General features: G+C 51.5%; 2 protein-coding genes across 37 annotated transcripts in view; one reads left to right on the top strand and one right to left on the bottom strand.

Moving 5' to 3' along the window:
* The first annotated feature begins 761 nt into the window (after positions 1-761).
* Positions 762-20904, top strand: DYNC2I2 (dynein 2 intermediate chain 2). Of its 5 annotated transcripts, XM_059891320.1 has the most exons (10): positions 1563-1718; positions 2396-3147; positions 10002-10250; positions 17490-17599; positions 18107-18264; positions 18773-18882; positions 19352-19519; positions 19722-19954; positions 20215-20372; positions 20601-20904. In XM_059891320.1, the coding sequence occupies exons 2-10, from the start codon at positions 2497-2499 to the stop codon at positions 20837-20839; spliced, it is 2076 nt and encodes a 691-aa protein (XP_059747303.1). In that variant the 5' UTR covers positions 1563-1718; positions 2396-2496; the 3' UTR covers positions 20840-20904. The 5 variants fall into 5 exon arrangements, with proteins under 5 accessions (XP_059747305.1, XP_059747306.1, NP_001193134.1 ...); XM_059891322.1 differs by lacking the exons at positions 1563-1718; positions 2396-3147 and adding an exon at positions 762-791; NM_001206205.1 differs by lacking the exon at positions 2396-3147 and having other exon boundaries at positions 1533-1718.
* The window catches only part of SPTAN1 (spectrin alpha, non-erythrocytic 1), a 58070-nt gene continuing 57494 nt past the window's right edge, over positions 20902-21477 (bottom strand). For all 32 annotated transcript variants that reach the window (XM_005213345.4, XM_024999033.2, XM_024999036.2 and 29 more), the window contains one exon: positions 20902-21379. In XM_005213345.4, the coding sequence (XP_005213402.1) occupies positions 21254-21379 (126 nt within the window). In that variant the 3' untranslated portion in view covers positions 20902-21253. The remainder of the gene's footprint in view (positions 21380-21477) is intronic.

The following is a 21477-nucleotide window of genomic DNA, read 5'->3' as shown; positions in this document are numbered from 1 at the left end:
TTGTTCCCACTACTCTACTGAAGTTGTTTGGGGTGTTTAATGCCTTGGGTCACCCTTCTTTTCTTCTTAAAAATATTTTATTTATTTATTTGACTGCACCGGGTCTTAGCTGTGGCATGTGGGATCTTATAGTTGTGGCAGGTGGGACCTAGTTCCCTGATCAGGGATCAAACCCTGGTTGCCTGTAATGGGAGCACAGAGTCTTAGCCACTGGACCACCAGGGAAGTCCCACCCTCCTCTTCTTGAAATAGTCTCCTTCCTTACTACGATAAAGCAGATTCTACTAGCTTCAACTTTATTATATCTATTTTTATAGCTGGGAAACCAAGGTGCAAAGAGGTGTCAAGTCTGAAAACAGGACATAGCGGTGTTTAGTCTTCATATCCAAGCCTCCTGACCCTCACAGCCTTTCTTTTTGAACATGAGTTTTGCATCCTTGGTGATGCTTGCAAACTTTTCTAGTGTTGACAGGGCCTTACAAGGAGAATTTTGTCCTGTTCTACTTTTTTTCTAGGAAGAAATTTCTATTGCATTCTGTCTTTCCAGTGTCGCTAATCTAATCGGGCCTCACGGCCTTGACTTGAACTGAGTCCTAATGAGCACTCAGTCGTGAGGCGGTGCAGGGGAGCCTCTGATTGGGCGGGTTTCCATCACTCTGAGAGTTCAGGGACAGGAAGAAAGCAGCCCAGAGGACCTGGCCAGAGGATTCTTGCCAAGAAGCTCAGAACCGGGTCTTGGGGCCAAGCAAGGGTCTGTGGGGTCTTGGACAAATGTGATGTGGACTTTATGGGTGAGATGGGGAAATTATTTTTTTGGACAATCCGCACCCTTAAGCGACATATAACATTTGATTTCTCATAATGTTATTTTAAGGATTTATTAAGATTAACATATACGGTAGACACTCAATAACTGGTAGTTGTTCGAGTCTTTAACTTCGGTTTAAATTGCATTTTTTCTACGTTCGACTTCATTTGGGCTTTCCAACTACTCAACCACACTCTGGATCCATATATGGATATTTAAAATCGCCATTCTATTGAGGCAGAAACCGAAGCTCAGAGACCGAGCATTTGGCTTCGAGGTGGCCGCCAATTGGGACTCTCCTGGAGCGCTCGGCTACTCCGCCAGCTCGGCACCCCCAGGCCCCACAACTCTAAAGCCTGCCGCGACAGCAGGCTCCCGCCCTCTCTTCTGCGCCGGGCCGCTCGGCGCCATCTTTGAACTTGGCACGGGTGCCTCGCTTCCGTACTTCCCTCCCCACCCAGAGTTGCCGCGAAAGCCCCAGGCGTGCTCCCTCTGCGGTTGGAGAATCCAAAAACTGGCAATGATTGTCGCATCATAGGAAAAGAATAATTTATCTTTTCTTCACCGGTGTCGGAGCGTCCGCTCTGACAAACTGAAAAATGGCGCCGATAGCCTCACCGCCCCAGCCTTCCGCTCTGGAGGCGCGGGGGCGAAGGTCGCGGCGGACTGCGTCCGCGCGAGGCGGGGAGGTTGGGGGTGGGGTGGGGCCGGCGGAGCAGTCTCCATGGCAACCAGCGCGCAACCCTGGCAGCTCGGCCTGGCGGGAAGCGCGGGAGCTGAGGCGCTGGCGACAAGCGGGACTTCGAGCACCGAGGGCCCCGAGCGGCCCGGGCCGCTTCAGGACGAGACCCTGGGCGTGGCGTCCGTGCCCTCTCAGTGGAGGGGCGTCCAGGGCATCCGTGGGGAGACGGTGAGGGCGCGGGCGCGCCTCGGGGTGACGCGGCGGGAGGGCGAGGAACGTCGCGTGGCAGCCGGGCCGGGTTGTTTTTATATTTTAACCCACAGAAACTAACCCTTGGGGGTACTCACGTCTCAATTTCCCTGGTCTTTGAGTAGCAACCAAAAGGGTTTTTAAAGACTCTAAAGACTCCAGGTTTTGAAGGATTTTGTGTGAACTGCAGTTTTTAGGCATTTCAAACTAACTTTTACTTAAAAAAAAAAAAAAAAAAGACCAAACTGCATCTTAAGGTCGAGATACGTTTTCTAATACGTCGTTTAATCCAAAGCACACAAACGAGGTTGTCTGAAACGGGGGCAGGGCTTTTGGGTGCCAGGGCTCCTGGGGGGTCTGTCTGTGTGGACTTTGAGCACCGCTGTGTCCCTGGGGGTTCCTCAGTCATCAGTGGGTGAGCTCCCTCCTGAGCTTGTACGGGGCGCTCGCCTGCAGGGGACAGAAGGTAAACAGTGCAGGTAAGAAGTAAATACACAGTGTGTTAGAGGTGAATCGCTCCACGGATGAAAGAAAAAGGGTGAGGGATTAGAAAGATTGTGTTGGGGAGTGAAAGGGTTGTTTGCAGTGGTTCCAAATAGGAAAAGGAGTATGTCAAGGCTATATATTGTCACCCTGCTTATTTAACTTCTATGCAGAGTACATCATGAGAAACGCTGGACTGGAAGAAGCACAAGCTGGAATCAAGATTGCCAGGAGAAATATCAATAACCTCAGATAAGCAGATGACACCACCCTTATGGCAGAACGTGAAGAGGAACTAAAAAGCCTCTTGATGAAGGTGAAAGAGGAGAGTGAAAAGGTTGGCTTAAAGCTCAACATTCAGAAAATGAAGATCATGGCATCTGGTCCCATCATTTCATGGGAAATAGATGGGGAAACAGTGGAAACAGTGTCAGACTTTATTTTTTTAGGCTCCAAAATCACTGCAGATGGTGACTGCAGCCATGACATTAAAAGACGCTTACTCCTTGGAACGAAAGTTATGACCAACCTAGATAGCATATTCAAAAGCAGAGACATCACTTTGCCAACAAAGGTCCATCTAGTCAAGGCTATGGTTTTTCCAGTGGTCATGTATGGATGTGAGAGTTGGACCGTGAAGAAAGCTGAGCGCCGAAGAATTGATGGTTTTGAACTGTGGTGTTGGAGAAGACTCTTAAGAGTCCCTTGGACTGCAAGGAGATCCAACCAGTCCATTCTGAAGGAGATCAGCTCTGGGATTTCTTTGGAAGGAATGATGCTGAAGCTGAAACTCCAGTACTTTGGCCACCTCATGCGAAGAGTTGACTCACTGGAAAAGACTCTGATTCTGGGAGGGATTGGGGGCAGGAGGAGAAGGGGACGCCAGAGGATGAGATGGCTGGATGGCATCACTGACTCAATGGACGTGAGTCTGGGTGAACTCCGGGAGTTGGTGATGGACAGGGAGGCCTGGTGTGCTGCGATTCATGGGGTCGCAAAGAGTCGGACACGACTGAGCGACTAAACTGAACTGAACTGCACCCTTATTGAGAGGGTGATGTTCCAGCAAAGACTTGGAGCAGTGAGAGTTAGTCAAGGTTATTTGAGGTGGAACAGCCTGGGGAGCACCAAGGTCCTGCGGTTGAAGCAAAGCTGGTGTGTGTGAGGAGGCAGGTGGGGCTGGAAAGGAATGAGCAGGCAAGGATGGTCACAGGTGAGGTCGGAGAGGGTAAGGAGAGGCAGATCGAGTGAGGGCTTGCAGATCATTTTAAGGATGTTAGCTTTCCCTCAGTAAAAATGAGCATTGGAAAGGGGCTGCATTTTTCCCACAGAGGAAGCTGAGGCTTTGCTTTCCACACCGATGAGAGGTCCTACAGAAGATGATTTCCTCACCAACACCAGTACCGGTGAGATTTCCATGAAGTCTTACCCTCTCTCCTTTTTTAAAATTTTATGTTTGAAAAAAAAAAACAAACTTTATGTTTGGCTGTACCACACAGCATATGGGATCACAACTTGAGCCCCCTACAGTAGAAGCTCGGAGTCTTATTAAAACACTGGAACACCAGGGAATCCTTAAAGTCGTAACTCTTGATTAACTCTTGAGGATGAAATGGTTGGATGGCATCACTGACTCAATGGACATGAGTTTGAGCAAGCTCAGGGAGTTGATGATGGACAGGGAAGCCTGGCATGCTGCACTCCATGGGGTGGCAAAGAGTCGGACTCGACTGAGTGACTGAACTGAACTTGAGGACAAGTTTCTTGCCTCAGGCCAGCAGTCTGCAGGTCTCAAGCCAGATTTGATCTGGCTTCGGAGCACTTCCCACTTCACGATACTGGATAGAAAAGATTGTAGTTAAAAAGCAAAGGCAGGACTTCCCCAGTGCCCTAGTGGTTAAGACTCCTTGCTTCCAATGCAGGGGGCACGGTTTGACCCCTGGTCAGGGAAGTTCCACATGCTGTGTGGTATGGCAAAAAAAAAAGCAAAGGCAGTGGGTATTTTAGTTATTTCTGTTCATCTTTATTGAAGGTAAATGTGTAATTCAGATTCACTGGCTTTTAAAAATACTTGAAATAGCTCTTATTTGCCGAAGATTCAGATTTTAAAAGAGTTCATATTGGGAACCACTGACTCAGTCAAACTTACTTTTTTTTATTAAAGAATGAGATTGAGGCATATTTCCTTGTACCTATAATTTGAACCAGTAGGGCTCCAAGAACTGATTCTAATACTTGCAGTATAAAAGTTTTCATCTTAAGGGGTGCATTTGAATCAGTCTCTGCTGTTTTATTGAAGTGTGTGTGTGAAAGTCACTCAGTTGTGTCTGATTCTTTGTGACCCATGGACTATACAGTCCATGGAATTCCCCAGGCCAGAATACTGGAGTGGCTAGCCTTTCCCTTCTCCAGGGGATCTTCCCAACCCAGGGGTTGAACCCAGGTCTCCCACATTGCGGGCAGATTCTTTACCGGCTGAACCACAAGGGAAGCCCAAGAATACTGGAGGGGGTAGCCTATCCCTTCTCCAGGGATCTTCCTGACCCAGGAATTGACCTGGGGTCTCCTGCATTGCTAGCAGATTCTTCACCAACTGAGCTATCAGGGAAGTTATATTGAAGGGGATTCTTAATTAAGTCCTAAGAGTATTGGGAGTTCGCTGGTGGTCCAGTAGTTAAGACTCTGCCTTTCCACTGCAGAGGATGCGGACTTGATCCCTGGTCAGGGAACTAAGATTCTGCAACCTGCCTGGCATGGCCAGAATAAAGATTCTAAGACTGTTGAAGGGGTCCAAAGAAAGAGTTAATTTTCCAGATTAACTTGTTTCTCTTTATAAAAGTTTCTGTGTCCAAAATTTATTTGATTAATTATTTATTTTAAATATTTCTTAGTTTGGATATGCCGGGTCTTAGTTGTGGCACACCAGATGTTGTTTAGGCACATGCGAACTCTAGCTGTGGCTTGTGGAATCTAGTTCCCTGACCAGGGATTGAACCTGAGCACCCTGTACTGGGAGCTCGGAGGGAAGGACCACCAGGGAAGTCCTTGTATCCAAAATTTAGGAAAACATCTGGATAAGGAAAAACTGGAAATAAAAACCACCCCATAGTCTCATTTCCCGGCAGTTTGGTTTATACCTGCTCCCTCTCTGTTTTGTCTGTGTTCCTCCATTTTTTTTTTTTACAAAAATGAAATCACACTGTGCATAGTATTTTGTAGACCCACTTTTTCACTCACGTACTATAACTTCATTTTATTTAACCAGTCCTTTTTGATGGATTGTTTCCAATTTTTCTCTTATCAGAACCCTGTGATGAGTGTTTTAGCTAAATTAAAAAAAAATTTTAATTTATGTTTTAATTGAAGGTTAATTGCTTTACAGAATTTTGTTGTTTCCTGTCAGATATCTTTAAGAATCAGCCATAGGTACACCCATGTCCCCTTCCTCCTGAACCTCCCTCCCTCCTGAACCTCCCTCCCCTCCCATCTTCCTCCCCATCCTACCCTTCTAGATTATTATAGAGGCCCTTAGCTAAATTTTTATATGCAGCTTCTTAATTTTTTTTTGCAAGTTCTTTTGGAAAAGCCAAACGTGGTTCTTTGCTTGGCCCATGTAGTGATGCAGTACTGGAGTGCAATTTTATGTTCCGGTGATGGATTTTTGGTTGTTGTTGAAGTATTAGTGATCTTTGGCTTGATTTAACTTTTACTGCTTTATCTCTAAGAGGGACAGGGTCCTTGACTTTGGATTCAGACCTGGCTTTGAGTGCATGGGGACTCTTTGGGGACTTGGCCTTGGGCCAGTCAAGTAATCTGCAAAGTGGGTCTTGTTAGAATACTTATGTGGGATTAAATGAAACTGCTAATAAGAAAACAGTTTGAGACTGATGCCCAGTACTGTTCAGGTTTGGAGGGGCTCACGTCTAAGTGTTTGAGATGAAGGGCTCCTAATCGCTTTGATCCTGGTCTCTGGTTTTTCAAACTTGGCTGACACTGAAATGCCCTGGAGAGTCTTGAAAAATATGAATATCTGGTCCCTACTTCCAGGGATTCTGGTTTAATTGGTATGTGGTGTGACCTGGGAATCTGGTTTCATAAAAGCTCCTCAGGTTATTGTCATATGTGGCAAAACTTGAGAACCATTAATATAATCCACCCTCCTTTCCAACAGTGTTACCCTTTCTGAAGCCTATTTGAATCCTGTCAGAATGTAGAGTGGGGGACTTCCCTGGTGGTCCAGTGATTAAGACTCTGTTCTTCCAACACAAGGGGCACAGGTTCAATCTGTAGTCAGGGAACTAAGGCCCCAGATGCCGTAGGGTGAAAAAAAAAAAGGATATAGTGTGCATTCTTTTCTTGTGGTAAGATACAGACATGTACCCTTTTCTTGTGGTAAGATGCATACACATTTTAACATACTAAAGTGTCCAGTTACAAAGGGTACATATTAAAGGATAAGATAGATACTCATTTTACCATATTAAAGTGTACAGTTCAGTGATGATAAATACCTTCACAGCATGCAGCCATCACTACCATTTAGTTCTAGAACTTTATCAGCAGATGCATTCATTTTGGGCATTCAGGTCTCTCTCTGGACTGTGAGCTCCCAGAGGGCCGGGAGTGGGTCTTGTGTACTTTTGCATCTCCCAGAGGCCTCCGGGAAATACTGAATGGAATCCTTTTCTTGCGTCCTGTCATCCACAGCCTGATTCTGCCGGATTTCTCCCCCCCTGCTTTGAGTTAAGCTTGCCTACCTGTCCTCTCCTTCCTCTCCCTGGCTCCGGGGCTGCTTCCTCGCCTTCGTGGGTTCTGTACCAGATGACACCCTCTGCTGGACGTGTTTGTTTTTAACCTGAGGTTTGGCCTCTCACAGGTTTTCAGGAATTAGATTTGTGGTTCTCAACCTTTTGGAGTTTGCTAATAGTTTTGATGCTAAACTTTTTTTTTTTTCAATTCACATGTGAAGACAACACCAGAGTAGCTGGCAGTAATTATAAGTCAAAGGTGTTGAGGCATAACAGGGCCTCCCAGCTTCGGTGAAAATGTTGATCATTGCTGTCTTCATTGGTTGACTCTCCACTCCAGGTCACCCTTTGAGTAACTGTTTGCTACCCTGCTATCCGGCCTTCCCTCGTAGCTCAGTTGGTAAAGAATCTGCCTGCAGTGCAGGAGACCTGGGTTCAATTCCTGGGTTGGGAAGATGGCAACCCACTGGAGGCGGAAATGGCAACCCACTCCAGTATTCTGGCTTGGAGAATCCCGTGGACAGAGGAGCCTGGCATGGGGTCGCACAGTTGGACACGACTTAGCAACTAAACCACCACCACCCTGATACACTTGAGGCAAGGTCAAGTAGAAGGAGGTCATACCCTGAAGCACTTTGATATTGGTTCTGGGTTCAGTTCCCCCCACACTCTTGGCGGTCTCATGTGAGTGAGACAGGAGACAACGTAAACGTCCATGTTTGCATCACAAAATCCACTCTTTTTTTTTTTTTTTTTTTTACTGTGCTTCGAGGCTTGCAGGGCCTTAGTTCCCTGACCAGGAATGGAACCCGGGCCCCCGCAGTGACGGCGCCAGGTCCTAACCACCGGACCACCAGGGAAGTCCCATCAGTTTTGTTTATTTATTAAACTTTGGCTGTGCTGGGTCTTGGTTGCTGCTCGTGGGCTTCTCTGGTCGAGGCGGGCAGGGGCCACTCTCTCGTTGTGAAGCATAGCCTTCTCATTGTGGTGGCTTCATTGTGGAGCGTGGGTTCTAGGCTCATGGGCTTCAGTAGTTGCTGCACATGAGTTCAGTTGTTGTGGCGAGCTTAATTGCTGGAGGCAGGTGGAATCTTCCCCGGCCAGGGATTGAACCGGTGTTCCCTGCACTGCATGGTGGATTCTTAACCACTAGACCACCAGGGAATTCCCATCAACGTTGTATCCGAGATATTCCCATGGTACAGTTTCTGCTAGTTAACATCAGAATGTCTCACAGCGCATCACATTTTGTTGGTGTGCTGATAAAGAGGTGCTGAATTAGGTCAGGAACCATCTCAGCTCCCATCACGCCCAAGTATCATCAGGTGTGTATACAGGACTCAAAGGGAAGGACATGGAAGGGCTGGGAAGGGGGACTTCTGGGAGCCGTGTTCACACTGGCAGCATTTGTCAGCCCCTGGCGAGGAGCCCTGTCTCACCCTGTCCTCCCCAGCTGCCCTCCTGTGGGGCCAGCCCCCTTTCTTTGGACTCTCGTAACACTCGCCTGGTGCTCAGGCCCAAACGGGGGAGAATGGGGGTCGGGGCCCTGTCGCTGTCCTGTAGGTGCAGGTGCCTGGTAATTGGCCATACAAGGAGAGCCTCTCGTGGGTGACAGGAACTTCAGTCATATAGGAGCCCTCGTTTGGTAAAGGTTGGCCGTGTCCTCCAGAAAGGGAGGAGGTTGCGTCTCCTTCCCTGATGTGATGTCTGTCCCTCTGCCCAGCTAAATGGGGGACAAGGAACTGGAGACGGGTGGCAGGGTGGAGAGAAGTGGCAGCTGGGGAGCAGGCTGCCTCCTGCCAAGCCGCTCCCCACAGACACGCATGCGTCCTTTGATCATGGGACACCTTGGAAGGTGCCCCGCTGGAGAGGGCTGCGGTCAAGGGAGGGAGAGAGGGGTGTCCTGCTGCCCCAGGTGAGACCCAGGTCCTCAGATCAAGGCGGGGGTGGGGGGCAACGTGAGTGCTGTCTGCACCTTGAGGGCAGAGGTGATGGACTCTGGGCCCTGGGGTGTGGCCGCAGGAAGCATACAGATGGGATCTGAGTACCCGCCCTGTGGCATCACCTGGGGGCTTGTTAGCAAAGACCCCATCCTAGACCAGTGAATCAGAAGCTCTGTTGATGGGGAGGAGGCAGCAGGTTGTCCCTTAGCCAGCCTCCTGGTGGTTCGACCCTGCTCAGGGAGCCCACCCGTCTAGCGTGGTCTCTGAGGTCCTTTTCCACTGTGGGGTCATGCGTGCAGCTCAGGTGTGTCGGGAGGGTGGAATGAGGGACCGTGTGCTCCGTGTTAGCTGGTGGTGGTCACTGCCCAGGCAGCGAGGGGCTCAGCCTCCAGCCACACGGCGTCCGGACCTCTCTCCCTTCTCGGTGTGGCTCTGTATGTGCTCAGTTTAGAACACGTTCCTTCAGCCTCTATTTTAACAGGTGTTACAAGGGGTGTGTCTCACAACTGATGTGTATACTTAATACAGTTTCCTCCTGAAGAGCTGTTCCTAAGTAATTGGTATGTTTTATAATCAATAGTCAAGGAGATCTGTTAATAGAAGGTGTATATATGTATTTAATTTCTTTTTATCTGGCTGTGCTGGGTCTTTGTGGCATGTGAACTCTTCACCGAAGCATGTGGGACCTAGTTCCCTGACCAGGGATTGAACCCTGGGCCTCCTGCCTTGGGAGCACGGAGTCTTAGCCACTGGATCATCAGGAAGTCCCTAGGAGGTATATTTTTAATAAGAAAAGTGACTCTCTTCTACTCATGACCTTGAAGTTTTCCCACTGCCTGTTGACACCACGTGAGTGGATTTCTCTGGCTGGACAGGGTTACTCCCTGTGGGTCATCTCCACCCACACCACACCAATTGGGTTCCTCCCAAGGAAGATGGGCTAGAGGAAGGGGACGGTCGTCAGGCAGACAGAGTGAGGAGTGGTTCTTTTGCCCAAGGATAAACAGCAGCTGCAGGTGGGTGAGTGCCTGGGCAGTGGTGCTGTGAGGAGAGCTGGCTGGTGACTGCGTTTCAATCTCCTTCTCCAGAAAAGTTGCCAGACGGCCAGCATTGCCACGGCTGAAGCGTCCGTGCAGGCCCGGAAGCATGTGGATGCTGAAGTGCAGACTGAGGCCCCCGAGCCGGTCAGCCTGCCGTCTGTGCCTCGGTACAACGGCCCCCAGCTCGCGGCCTTTCTCCGGAAAGTGGAGGCCATGGTTACCCGAGAGCTGAACAAGAATTGGCAGAGCCATGCGTTTGACGGCTTCGAGGTGAACTGGGCCGAGCAGCAGCAAACGGTAGGGATGGGCTGGTACGGGCCTGGGATGCTTTGGGTTGTGGCTTCAGCTCATCTTAAGTCCTTCTTTTGTGCCACCCAGTAACAGTGTGCATGCCAAGTCGCTTCAGTTGTGTCTGACTCTGCGAACCTATAGATGGTCTTGCCAGGCCCCTCTGTCCATGGGATTCTCCAGGCAAGAGTTCTGGAGTCGGTGGCCCTGCCCTCTTCCGGGGATCTTCCCCACTCAGGGATCGAACCAGCCTCTCCTGCATTGGCAGGCAGGTTCTTCACCAGTAATGCCACCTGGGAAGTCCCGGCCCACCAAATAGTAGGAGCACCAGTAACAACCGTAACAGCATTCACCAAGCTCTTTTTTCCAGATATTAAGCTAAGAAGTCGCTGGGCCTTCCCTGCTACCCTTGGTGGTGCCTTGTTACTTCCATTCACTGCTCGTAGGCAGTAGAGGCTCGTAGGCAGGCAGTTTGAGGCTGGGTCTTATTTCCTTGATCACTCAGCTCTGATTCCCCAGGCACGCTCTGTGCCAACTCGTTGATCCTTCTGGACAGCTAGTTCTTTCCTGATCTCCATCTTAATATTTATTTTTTGTCCACGCTGAACAACCTGTAGAATCTTAGTTCCCTGACCAGGAGTCTAACTCAGGGCCCTTGGCAGCGAAAGCGCAGGACTGCCAGGGAATTCCTCCGATCTCCATTTTATAGCTGAGATTCAGAGAGGCTAAGGGACTTGTCTGCAGTCACACAGCTGTAACTGGCTGAGCTGGAGTTTGAGTCCCAGTCTCTCTGGTTTCACTTTTGCGCTCTAGTGACTTCTGCATTGCCAAGCCTTTTCTGGTCTTGAGGCAGAGCTCAGAGCCCTGTAAACGCAAATGTCCAGTTGGAGTCATTGCTTTGAGATCAGGAAGCCTCTGAAGGAAGGCGGGCCCTTGACTTCTGCTCCACCCTGATGTTGCCTGTGGGCAGGCTGCTGACTGAGCAGTAAAGGCTTTTCTTATGCATTGTTTTCTTCCTCGAGAAATGGAGACGAGTAGTTCTGTATTCAGAGGTCATAGCCCTTCTCTCCCGCCCTTCCTCTTCTGTCTGTTTCTGGATATACAGCTGCCCTGTTCCCACCAAATCGTTGATAGGTTTGGGAGAGTGGATTTGTTTGAGAGAAATCCTCAAAATCCTTCTGAAAAACAGTTGCCAAGGCCACAGTAAGTATGGACTCGTCTTTATCTTTTTAAGTGGAGCACAAGAAGAAGGTCATGAACGTTAAAATCTGGGCTCAGCTGCCCCCTTTACAGTTGCGTTCAAAGAAGGAGAGCTGTTGGTTATTTTTTTTTTTTTTTTGTATGTGTCTGAGCCTTAGTCGCAGCATGTGGGATCTAGTTCCCTGACCAGGGATCAAACCAGGACCCCCTGCATTGGGAGCACGAAGTCTTAGCCACTGGACCACCAGGGACGTCCCAAGGGCTTGTTCTTAATTGTTAAGGCTTTTCCACCTTTCTGTGCGTTGGTTTGGTCCACCTGTATATTGCTTTCTCCCCCTTCAGAAAATACACATGGTGTGATGGTCCTCTTTGCAGGGCAGCAAAGGAGACGCAGACATAAAGGACAGACTTTTGGACACAGCGGGAGGAAAGCGAGGGTGGGATGATTTGGGAGAGTAACACTGAAACATTCACGTTACCATATGTAAAACAGACAGCCAGTGGGAACCCAGAGGCGCTCTGTGACAACCTGGAGGGGTGAGGTGGGGAGGGAGGTTCAAGAGGGAGAGGACAGGGACTTCCGGTGGTCCAGTGGCTAAGACTCCGTGCTCCCAACGCAGGGTGCCAGGTTGCATCCCCGATCAGGGAACTAGATCCCACATACCACAGCTAAGATCTAATGTAGCTAAATAAATAAAAATAAAATTTAAAAAAAAAGAGAAGGGGGACGTATGTATGCCTGTGCCTGATTCATATTGGTACATGGCAGAAACCGTCACAATTTTGTAGTTATCCTCCGATTAAAAATAAATCTGCAAAACAGGAAAGATAAATACTCGTTTCTGATTACAAAAGCACTACACGTTCGTTTTAACAAACAGTCATTGCAAAAATATGGAACATGTAATGCGAGTGGGAACACTGGTTCAAAGGCCTTTCCCATTCGACACTGGCACACGGCGCTGCTGCTGCTACTGTTGCCATCAAGGGCGTCTTAGACGAAAGTGGAGACCACTGTACAGGCTGCGGCCTTCACGCCCAGCAGAGCTTTCCCTGTCAGTTCCTGTAGGGGAGGCCCCCAGACACCCCAGAACCTGCGTGACGTGCCACTGAGCAGACAGGCAGCCTTCCTGGGGTCCCCGTTGGTGGACATCCCAGCACAGCGTCGCTTCTAGAAGCATATCTTCCGGAAGCAGTGGCAGGCGGGGGGTTAGGCAGCACCCCCTGGGTGGCGGTGGGGCGTGTGGGCCTCCGGCGACCCTGAAGTTGCTTTCCTTCTTGGGTGCTGGACAGAGGAGTAGCCCTTTCCGGTCTTGCAGCTGTGTGGCAGGGCTGAAGCGAGGCTGTCTCTCTCACTCTGGTTTTCTTTTGCGTGGATTTCTTGATTATTCCTCCCCAGTGGAATCACTACGTTGGCTGAGGCATCAGGCTGTTCTGTCTCTACTCCAGCTGTCAGGGTGTTGGCCTTGACATTTCCCTGCTGTCCTTGGCTGTCGTAGCCCCTGAAAGGCTGAGCCGCTGCTCTCAGTGGAGTACTGCGCCTTCACAACTGGAAAATCAGTGACGACTTGGCCGAACACTTCGGAATGAGAGATGGGGAGGAGGCCACCTGGGGGCACCCCCGGAACCTCTGACCCTTTGCCTTGTCCTGGCTGGCGCTTGTGTGCACGTGTGGCTCAGAGCGGGGGGCACTGTGGCCGGTCTTGGGTCTCTTGAGAAGCAAAGCCTGCTCTGTGTTGTCAGGCTGCTACATAGACTTCATCTGTGTCCTTTTTATTCATTTATTACCATTTTTATTTTATTCATTTATTTGGCCATGTGGTATAGCTTGTGGGATCTCAGTTCCCCAACCAGGAATTGAACCTGGGCCCCCAGCGATGGAAGCGTGGAGTCCTAAACACTGGAGCACCAAGGAATTCCCTATTATAATTTTTTTAAAAATGGAGTATAGTTAGGGATTTCCATGGTGGTCCACTGGTTAAGACTGTGTATCCACTGCAGGGGATGTGGGTTGGATCCCAGGTAGGGGAACTAAGATCCCACATGCCATTTGGTGTGGCCAAAAAAAAAATCAAAGTATAGTTAATGTTATATAGCTTCAGATGTACAGCGAAGTGATTCGAGTTTTCTGTGTGTGTGTGTGTGTGTGTGTAGTGAAAGTGTTAGTCGCTTAGTCATATCCGACTCTCTGTGACCCCATGGAGTGTAGCCTGCCAGGCTCCTCTGTCCATGGAATTCTCCAGGCAAGAATATTAGAGTGGGTAGCCATTCCCTTTTCCAGGGATCAAACCCAGGGTCTCCTGCCTTGTAGGCAGATTCTTTACCATATGAGCCACCAGGGAAGCCCATGTACATAAATATACTCAGTTTTATACATATATTCAGTTATATCTGTATAATATGTATATAAATATACATGCTTTCTGTTTTTAGATCTCTTTCCATTATAGACTCTTGTCTTTTTAAACTGCTGCGTAATGTTTCCCCATACACTTGCACGGAGCCAGGTTTGTTGAGGGATGCTTCGCACGCAGGTGTATTTGAGCTGTGTGCTGTGTTGGGTCTTGGCAGACACCCACCAGTGAAGGCACAGAGCAGCCCATCTTTCTGTCCCTCTGCCTTCTCATCTTTAGATTTTAAAGGGTACTAATCGTTGCAGTTATAAATGCTGTTATGATACATAATGCTTACAGTTTATTTTTTAATACAAACTTTTATTGAATTCATAAAATGTGAATAAACAGGCACAGATCACAAGTGTTCAGGCCCATAATTTTCACACAGCGCAAACAGTCATGGAACCAGAACCCTGAGAGTTTTTCTCACGCCCTCTCTGCCTCCTGGCCCCACCACATGGCTTTGTTTTAAAAGGACAGATTTGTTGAGGACTTCCCTGGTGGGCCAGGGGTGAAGACACCATGCTTCCACTGCAGGGGGCACAGGCTCAGCCCCAGCTGGGAAACTAAGATCCGAGTGGCACAACCAAAAAATTAAAAGGAAAAAAACCCAACAAATTTATTGAGATGTAGTTTACAACCCATATAATTCACCCATATAAATCATTTAAAGTGTGAAGTGGGTTTTAATATATTTCCAATAGGGGCTTCCCTGGTGGCTTAGATGGTAGAGTCTGCCTGCAATGTGGGAGACCTGGGTTCGATCCCTGGGATGGGAATATCCCCTGGAGGAGGGCATGGCAACCCACTCCAGTGTTCTTGCCTGGAGAACCCCTATGGACAGAGGAGCCTGGAGGGCTGCAATCCATGGGGTCACAAAGAGTCGGACATGACTAAGCGACAAAGCGCACAGCACCGAGATATGTAAGCTTTGCCATAATCCATTTTAGAATATTTTCATCACTTCCCCCCAAAAAATTCATATCCACTAGCAGCCACTCCCCATTTCCCTCACAGCTCCTGGCAGCTGCTCACCCCCTTTCCCTCTGTAGATTTGTCTCTTCTGGACATCTCACGTAATGGACTCATATAACATATGATTATATAACTGTGTCTGCTTAGCAGAGTGTTGTCAAGGGTCCTTGTGTCGTAGCGTCTTTTGGGATGTCATTCCTTTCCACGGCTGAATCGTTCCCCGTGGTGGGGATATACTATACTTGTCCATCAGTCGCTGGACGTTTTGGCTATCGTGAATGATGCTGTGACCACTTGTGTACAAGTGCTCGTGTCGGCGTGCTTGTTGCAGTTTTCTTGGGATGTCCCTCGGAGTAGAATTGCCGGTCCATGTGGTAACTCAGCATTTTGCAGAACTGCTGGGCTGTTTTCCACGATGCCTGCACATTCTGCATTCTCACCAGAGGCGCACAGTGCAGCTTCTGACAGAGCTTGGATTTTTTCCATTGGATGGTTTCTCTATTTGGGGTTATGAGGTCAAGAAGGGTGAGACTTTCCGCAGGAGTTTTGGCCTGTGATGCGGATCAGCCCCTGGAAAGTGTACCAGACCCTCACTGTGGCCAGCAGTGCTGGCCTCCTCGTTAGCTGCTGCTGACAGCTGTGGGCGGAGCCACAGGGTGCCCGAGCTTTAAAAAAAGTGTGTGTTGAGATAAGAAGAGTTGGGAATAATACACAGAAGAACTGTACAAAAAAGATCTTCACGACCAAGACAATCAACGATGGTGTGATCATTGACCTAGAGCCAGATATCCTGGAATGTGAAGTCAAGTGGGCCTTAGAAAGCATCACTACAAACAAAGCTAGTGGAGGTGATGGAATTCCAGTTGAGCTATTTCAAATCCTGAAAGATGATGCTGTGAAAGTGCTGCACTCAATATGCCACCAAATTTGGAAAACTCAGCAGTGGCCACAGGACTGGAAAAGGGCAGTTTTCATTCCAATCCCAAAGAAAGGCAATGCCAAAGAATGCTCAAACTGCCGCACAGTTGCACTCATCTCACACGCTAGTAAAGTAATGCTCAAAATTCTCCAAGCCAGGCTTCAGCAATATGTGAACCGTGAACTTCCTGATGTTCAAACTGGCTTTAGAAAAGGCAGAGGAACCAGAGATCAAATTGCCAACATCCACTGGATCATGGAAAAAGCAAGAGAGTTCCAGAAAACATCTATTTCTACTTTATTGACTATGCCAAAGCCTTTGACTGTGTGGATCACAATAAACTGTGGAAAATTCTGAGAGAGATGAGAATACCAGACCACCTGATCTGCCTCTTGAGAAATCTGTATGCAGGTCAGGAAGCAACAGTTAGAACTGCACATGGAACAACAGACTGGTTCCGAATAGGAAAAGGAATACGTCAGGCTGTATATTGTCACCCTGCTTATTTAACTTATATGCAGAGTACATCATGAGAAACGCTGGACTGGAAGAAGCACAAGCTGGATTCAAGATTGCCGGGAGAAATATCAATAACCTCAGATATGCAGATGACACCACCCTTATGGCAGAAAGTGAAGAGGAACTAAAAAGCCTCTTGATGAAAGTGAAAGCGGAAAGTGAAAAAGCTGGCTTAAAACTCAACATTCAGAAAACGAAGATCATGGCATCTGGTCTCATCACTTCATGGGAAATAGATGGGGAAATAGTGGAAACAGTGTCAGACTTTATTTTTTTGGGCTCCAAAATCACTGCAGATGGTGACTGCAGCCATGACATTAAAAGACGCTTACTCCTTGGAACGAAAGTTATGACCAACCTAGATAGCATATTGAAAAGCAGAGACATCACTTTGCCAACAAAGGTTCGTCTAGTCAAGGCTATGGTTTTTCCAGTGGTCATGTATGGATGTGAGAGTTGGACTGTGAAGAAAGCCGAGCACTGAAGAATTGATGCTTTTGAACTGTGGTGTTGGAGAAGACTCTTGAGTCCCTTGGACTGCAAGGAGATCCAACCAGTCCATTCTGAAGGAGATCAGCCCTAGGATTTCTTTGGAAGGAATGATGCTAAAGCTGAAACTCCAGTACTTTGGCCACCTCATGCGAAGAGTTGACTCACTGGAAAAGACTCTGATGCTGGGAGGGATTGGGGGCAGGAGGAGAAGGGGACGCCAGAGGATGAGATGGCTGGATGGCATCACTGACTCGATGGACGTGAGTCTGGGTGAACTCCGGGAGTTGGTGATGGACAGGGAGGCCTGGCGTGCTGTGATTCATGTGGTCACAAAGAGTCGGACACGACTGAGCGACTGAACTGAACTGAGATACACCTAACGTGAAATGTACTCCCGTGACTATTTTTCACCTGTGCAGTTGTGGCATCCAGGATACTCGCATTGTCAGGCAGCCATCACCCCTGTGCCACTCCAGAAGCCAAGGCTTTGGAGATTTTGTGTGGAACAGACGTGAGTACAGGGTCCAGCTCTGACTTGGAGCCTGGTGTCCGTGTCAGTTTCCAAGGCTCTTCCTTCTGGAAGCATCCTGTTAGGGGAATGATGGGATGCAGGCTCCACACTGTCCCCGGGCTGGGCAGTGGACTTGAATCCTTATCGGAATCGGGAGCCCCACACCTGTGTCTGCTTTTTGCTACCCTGCTGGGTGGCTTTGGGATTCGGAGTTGGGGATGGTTTGTCTCTTGCAGGTGAACTGCCTGCATACCCTGAGCTACCCCCCAGCCCAAGGACAGGGTCTCCACGTGACTGGTGTCTCCTGGAACTCCACTGGCTCTGTGGTGGCCTGCGCCTATGGCCGGTGAGTGGCAGCAGGGGTGTGTGTGGGGTGATAGGAGGCCCTGAGACCCTCATCTGAACCCATCTCCCCGTCTGCGCAGAGAGGGGTGGGCCCAGAGCTTGCCCTTCCTGGGAATCTTCTCAAGGCTGCCCGAGCCTTGGGTTGGCAGGAAAAGACAAGGAAGGTTCTCCCAGTGCCCGCTATCAGCAGCGGGCTGTGAGCCCTGGGCCTGCCTCGTCTCTCCCAGCCTGCGTCAGACATGCCCAGTTTCCTCCCCCTGCTACATGTGGCCCCGTGCCTGGTTCCTGGAAACCCTTTTCTGGGGAAAGTCATGACCTTGGGGTGCCATATAGGCGCCTCTGGCACTTGGGTACCCAGCACAGTGTCTGTGTGTGATGGGAACAGAGACTCATCTGTGTTGGGGTGATTGTGAGGTGGGTCAGGCAGTAGGAGCAGGTGGGCTGGGGTGGTGCGGGTTGGGACGGAGCCCAGGCCTCGGGCTGAGCTCGTGCGGGTGTGTCCCCGCAGGCTGGATGACGGGGACTGGAGCACGCTGAGGTCCTTCGTGTGTGCCTGGAACTTGGACCGGCGAGGCCTGAGCCCCCAGCAGCCGTCGGCGGTGGTGGAGGTGCCCAGCGCCGCCATGTGCCTGGCCTTCCACCCCACGCGGCCGTCCCATGTGGCAGGTGAGCCTTCCAGCCTGTGTCTCTGCTCCGCATCCCGCAGCAGGTGGCCGAGGCCCAGCATTTGGCCCTCAGCCCCTGGTCACGGCCAGAAGCAGGGACCGCGGGGTGTCCTCAGCCCTGGGCTCGGGTCGGAGCACTGGGCATGGAGGAGGAGGCAGGTCCTCAGCTGAGTCTTGGGCGGTGCGGGCCACACGGAGGTTCAGCCTGGTCAGGACGTGAGGCTGGGCGAAGCAGGCAGTCTCAGGGCGCTGACCATAGTGATGTGCGTGCTGGGAAAGGGGGCAGGTGAAGCTGGAGGAACGGCGGGTGTGGGCAGGTTAGAGCAGCCTGGTGGTGGGGGAGCTTCCCGGGGTGGGCACCGCTGGATAGAGCGGGCGGCCTGGGGACCAGGACTCTTTTTGAGGAAGCAGCCCCACGTCCTAGTGCAGTGGGCGGGAGGGGGTGGAGGCCCATCCCCAAAGTGGGGCTGTTGGCTGTGGGTGGCTCCCCACACCCGCTTGGCCTCCAGGTGGACTCTACAGTGGCGAGGTGCTGGTGTGGGACATGAGCCGCCCCGAGGACCCACTGCTCTGGCGCACAGGCCTGACGGACGACACCCACACGGACCCCGTGTACCAGGTCAGGGCAGCGGCCTGCCGGGCGGGGCAGGAGGTAACCTCCTCCGGAGTGGGGCCTTGCTGCCCGGGCGTCTGCTCCACAGCGCAGAGCAGGGGAGGGGGTGCCCACTGGCCACCATCCAGGAGGAAGGTCACCAGGGAGTCAGCGCTTGGCCAGCTGCCTCTGGCATTCTTGGAGCTCCTGGGTCCGGAGTCACATTCACCCCTAGAGGGAGCCCCCTGGGCCGCTGGCCGCCTCCATGGAGCCCCTGCCGTCCTGGTTTTCTTCTGGGACTTGGGGGCACCTCGGAACCCTCTGGGTCTGCCCCCTGATGGGTCAGGTGGCTCCCAAGCCTCTGCAAGAAGTCTCCCTTTTTTTTTTTTTCTTCCCTGGAAGAGAAGGGGAAGGTCGTGTGGAGGCTGACAGCTGGCCTTGCCGGGAGGTGGGGCAGGTATCCTCTTGTGACCTGGCTCCTCTCCCGGTCGCCCAGGTGGTCTGGCTCCCAGAGCCCCGGCACAGCCACCGCTTCCAGGTGCTGAGCGTGGCTGCTGACGGGAAGGTGCTGCTCTGGCAGGGGGTCGGAGCCGGCCGGCTGCAGCTGAGCGCGGGCTTCGCCCTGGCCGTGCAGCAGCTCCCCAGGAACACCAAGCTGAAGAAGGTACGAGGGGTGAGGCTGCCAGCCTGTACGTAGGTCCACAAGGCAGCGCTGGGCCATGGGACCCCCGAGCCAGTGCGCCTTGGGGGCAGGCGAGCAGGTGGGAGTCCCTGAGGGCTACAGCGGTCACGCACGTGCCCGGGGCTCCTTGGGGACACCGAGCAGACTCCCCCCAGCTCTGCCCTGCTGTTGTTTTCCTCCGCAGCCTTCCCGTGGGGAGGCTGAGGTGGGCGCCACAGCGGTGGCTTTCTCCAGCTTCGACCCCAGCCTTTTCGTGCTGGGCACAGAAGGCGGCTTCCCGCTCAAGTGCTCCCTGTCGGCAGAGGAGGCCGCTGTCACACGGATGCCCAGCTCTGTGCCCCTGCGGGCCCCGGCGCAGTTCACCTTCGCCCCCCACGGCGGCCCCGTCTACTCTGTGAGCTGCTCCCCCTTCCACAGGTAGGGAGGGCCCACAGGGCGTCTGGCACAGGGAGGGCGGGGGAGTCCCACCAGGACCCACACAGAACTGCCTGAAGAACCTGCAGTCTGCCCTGGGCCTTCCCCACCGAGCTCCAGTACCCAGAGCTCCCGTGGTTGGCTCCAGGGAATTGGCTCCTTACTTTGGGGAGCCCACCAGCCCATGAGGAGTCCGGTGGAAAGGCCCCAGCCACACCTGGACCCCCAGCGCTCACCCCCCGCCTGCCGTGTGTCCCATCTAGGAATCTCTTCCTGAGCGCAGGGACAGATGGCCACGCCCACCTGTACTCCATGCTGCAGGCCCAGCCCCTGACCTCCCTGCAGCTCTCCCACAAGTACCTGTTTGCTGTGCGCTGGTCCCCGGTGCGCCCCCTGGTGTTTGCGGCTGCTTCTGGGGAAGGTAAGGCACGGGCCCCAGGCTTGGATCCACTGAAGGGGCATGAGCCCAGCGCGTCCCTGCAACTGTGGGCTGGGGAGGCTGTGGGCAAGGGTGCCTTCCCTCACGTGGGATGGAGAGCTGCACTGAGTCACAGCCTTCTCACATCTTCGGGAACCGAAGAGGCTCAGAGGCCGCAAGGCTCAGGGGCTGTAGCTCTGGGCCTGTCTCACCCCACGACTCTCCCTGAAGGTGACGTGCAGCTGTTTGATCTCCAGAAAAGCTCCCAGAAGCCCACAGTTTCAGTCAAGCAAACCGAGGATGAAAGCCCTGTCTACTGTCTTGAATTCAACTGCCAGCAGACTCAACTCCTGGCTGCTGGTGATGCCAAGGGCACGGTAAAGGTGTGGCAGCTGAGCAGTGAGTTCACTGAACAGGGAGCCCGGGAGACAGAGCTCCTGGACCAGCTGGCCTCGGAGGTGGCCAGCTGAGGTGGGGACGCTACCTCTGGGTTGTGTGTTTCTGATGGAAGCTGAATGAAGACGTGACAAGCTTTTGGGGGAGTCAAGTCATTTATTTGTCTTTTACATGAAAACAAAATTGAGGGAGGGTGAACAAGAGGAGAACTAGCTGGCTGCTCAGATTTTTCTGTAGTCGGAATGGGGCAGCCGGCCTTGAGACAGAAATTGGGTCCCCGCAGCAACGTGGCAATGGCGACTGGACCTAAAGCCGGTTACTGAAGCACCGTTTTCTACTAAATCTTAAACCAAGCTAAGCAAGTTAAGGTTACACTGGAAAGCAACACTGTCTGGAGTATTTTTCTTAAGAGCACAGAGAGGAGTTGACATGCAGCAAGGCGACGGTAGGGCAAGCAGCGTGGGCCAGGCTAACCTAGGAGCAGAGGATCAGTTCACGAAGAGCGAGCGGGTGAACTCGACGTAGTCAAAAGCAGTGGGGAGTTCGCGGCCCTTGCCGTCCACGTAGGGCTTCATGTGGGAGACGCAGTAGTCGGCTTGTTCCCGAGTCAGGTTCTGGAGGGAAAGGTGCACGTCAGCCGAGCCCCGACCAGCCACACCAACTGTGCTGTGGGGGCAGTGGGCCCGACTTCAGAAACATTCGTGCCCGAGCT

This window comes from Bos taurus, chromosome 11, assembly GCF_002263795.3.
Source record: "Bos taurus isolate L1 Dominette 01449 registration number 42190680 breed Hereford chromosome 11, ARS-UCD2.0, whole genome shotgun sequence".
Classification (NCBI taxonomy): domain Eukaryota; kingdom Metazoa; phylum Chordata; class Mammalia; order Artiodactyla; family Bovidae; genus Bos; species Bos taurus.
Note: the sequence above shows the minus strand (reverse complement) of the source record. Positions and strands in the feature narration are given on the sequence as shown.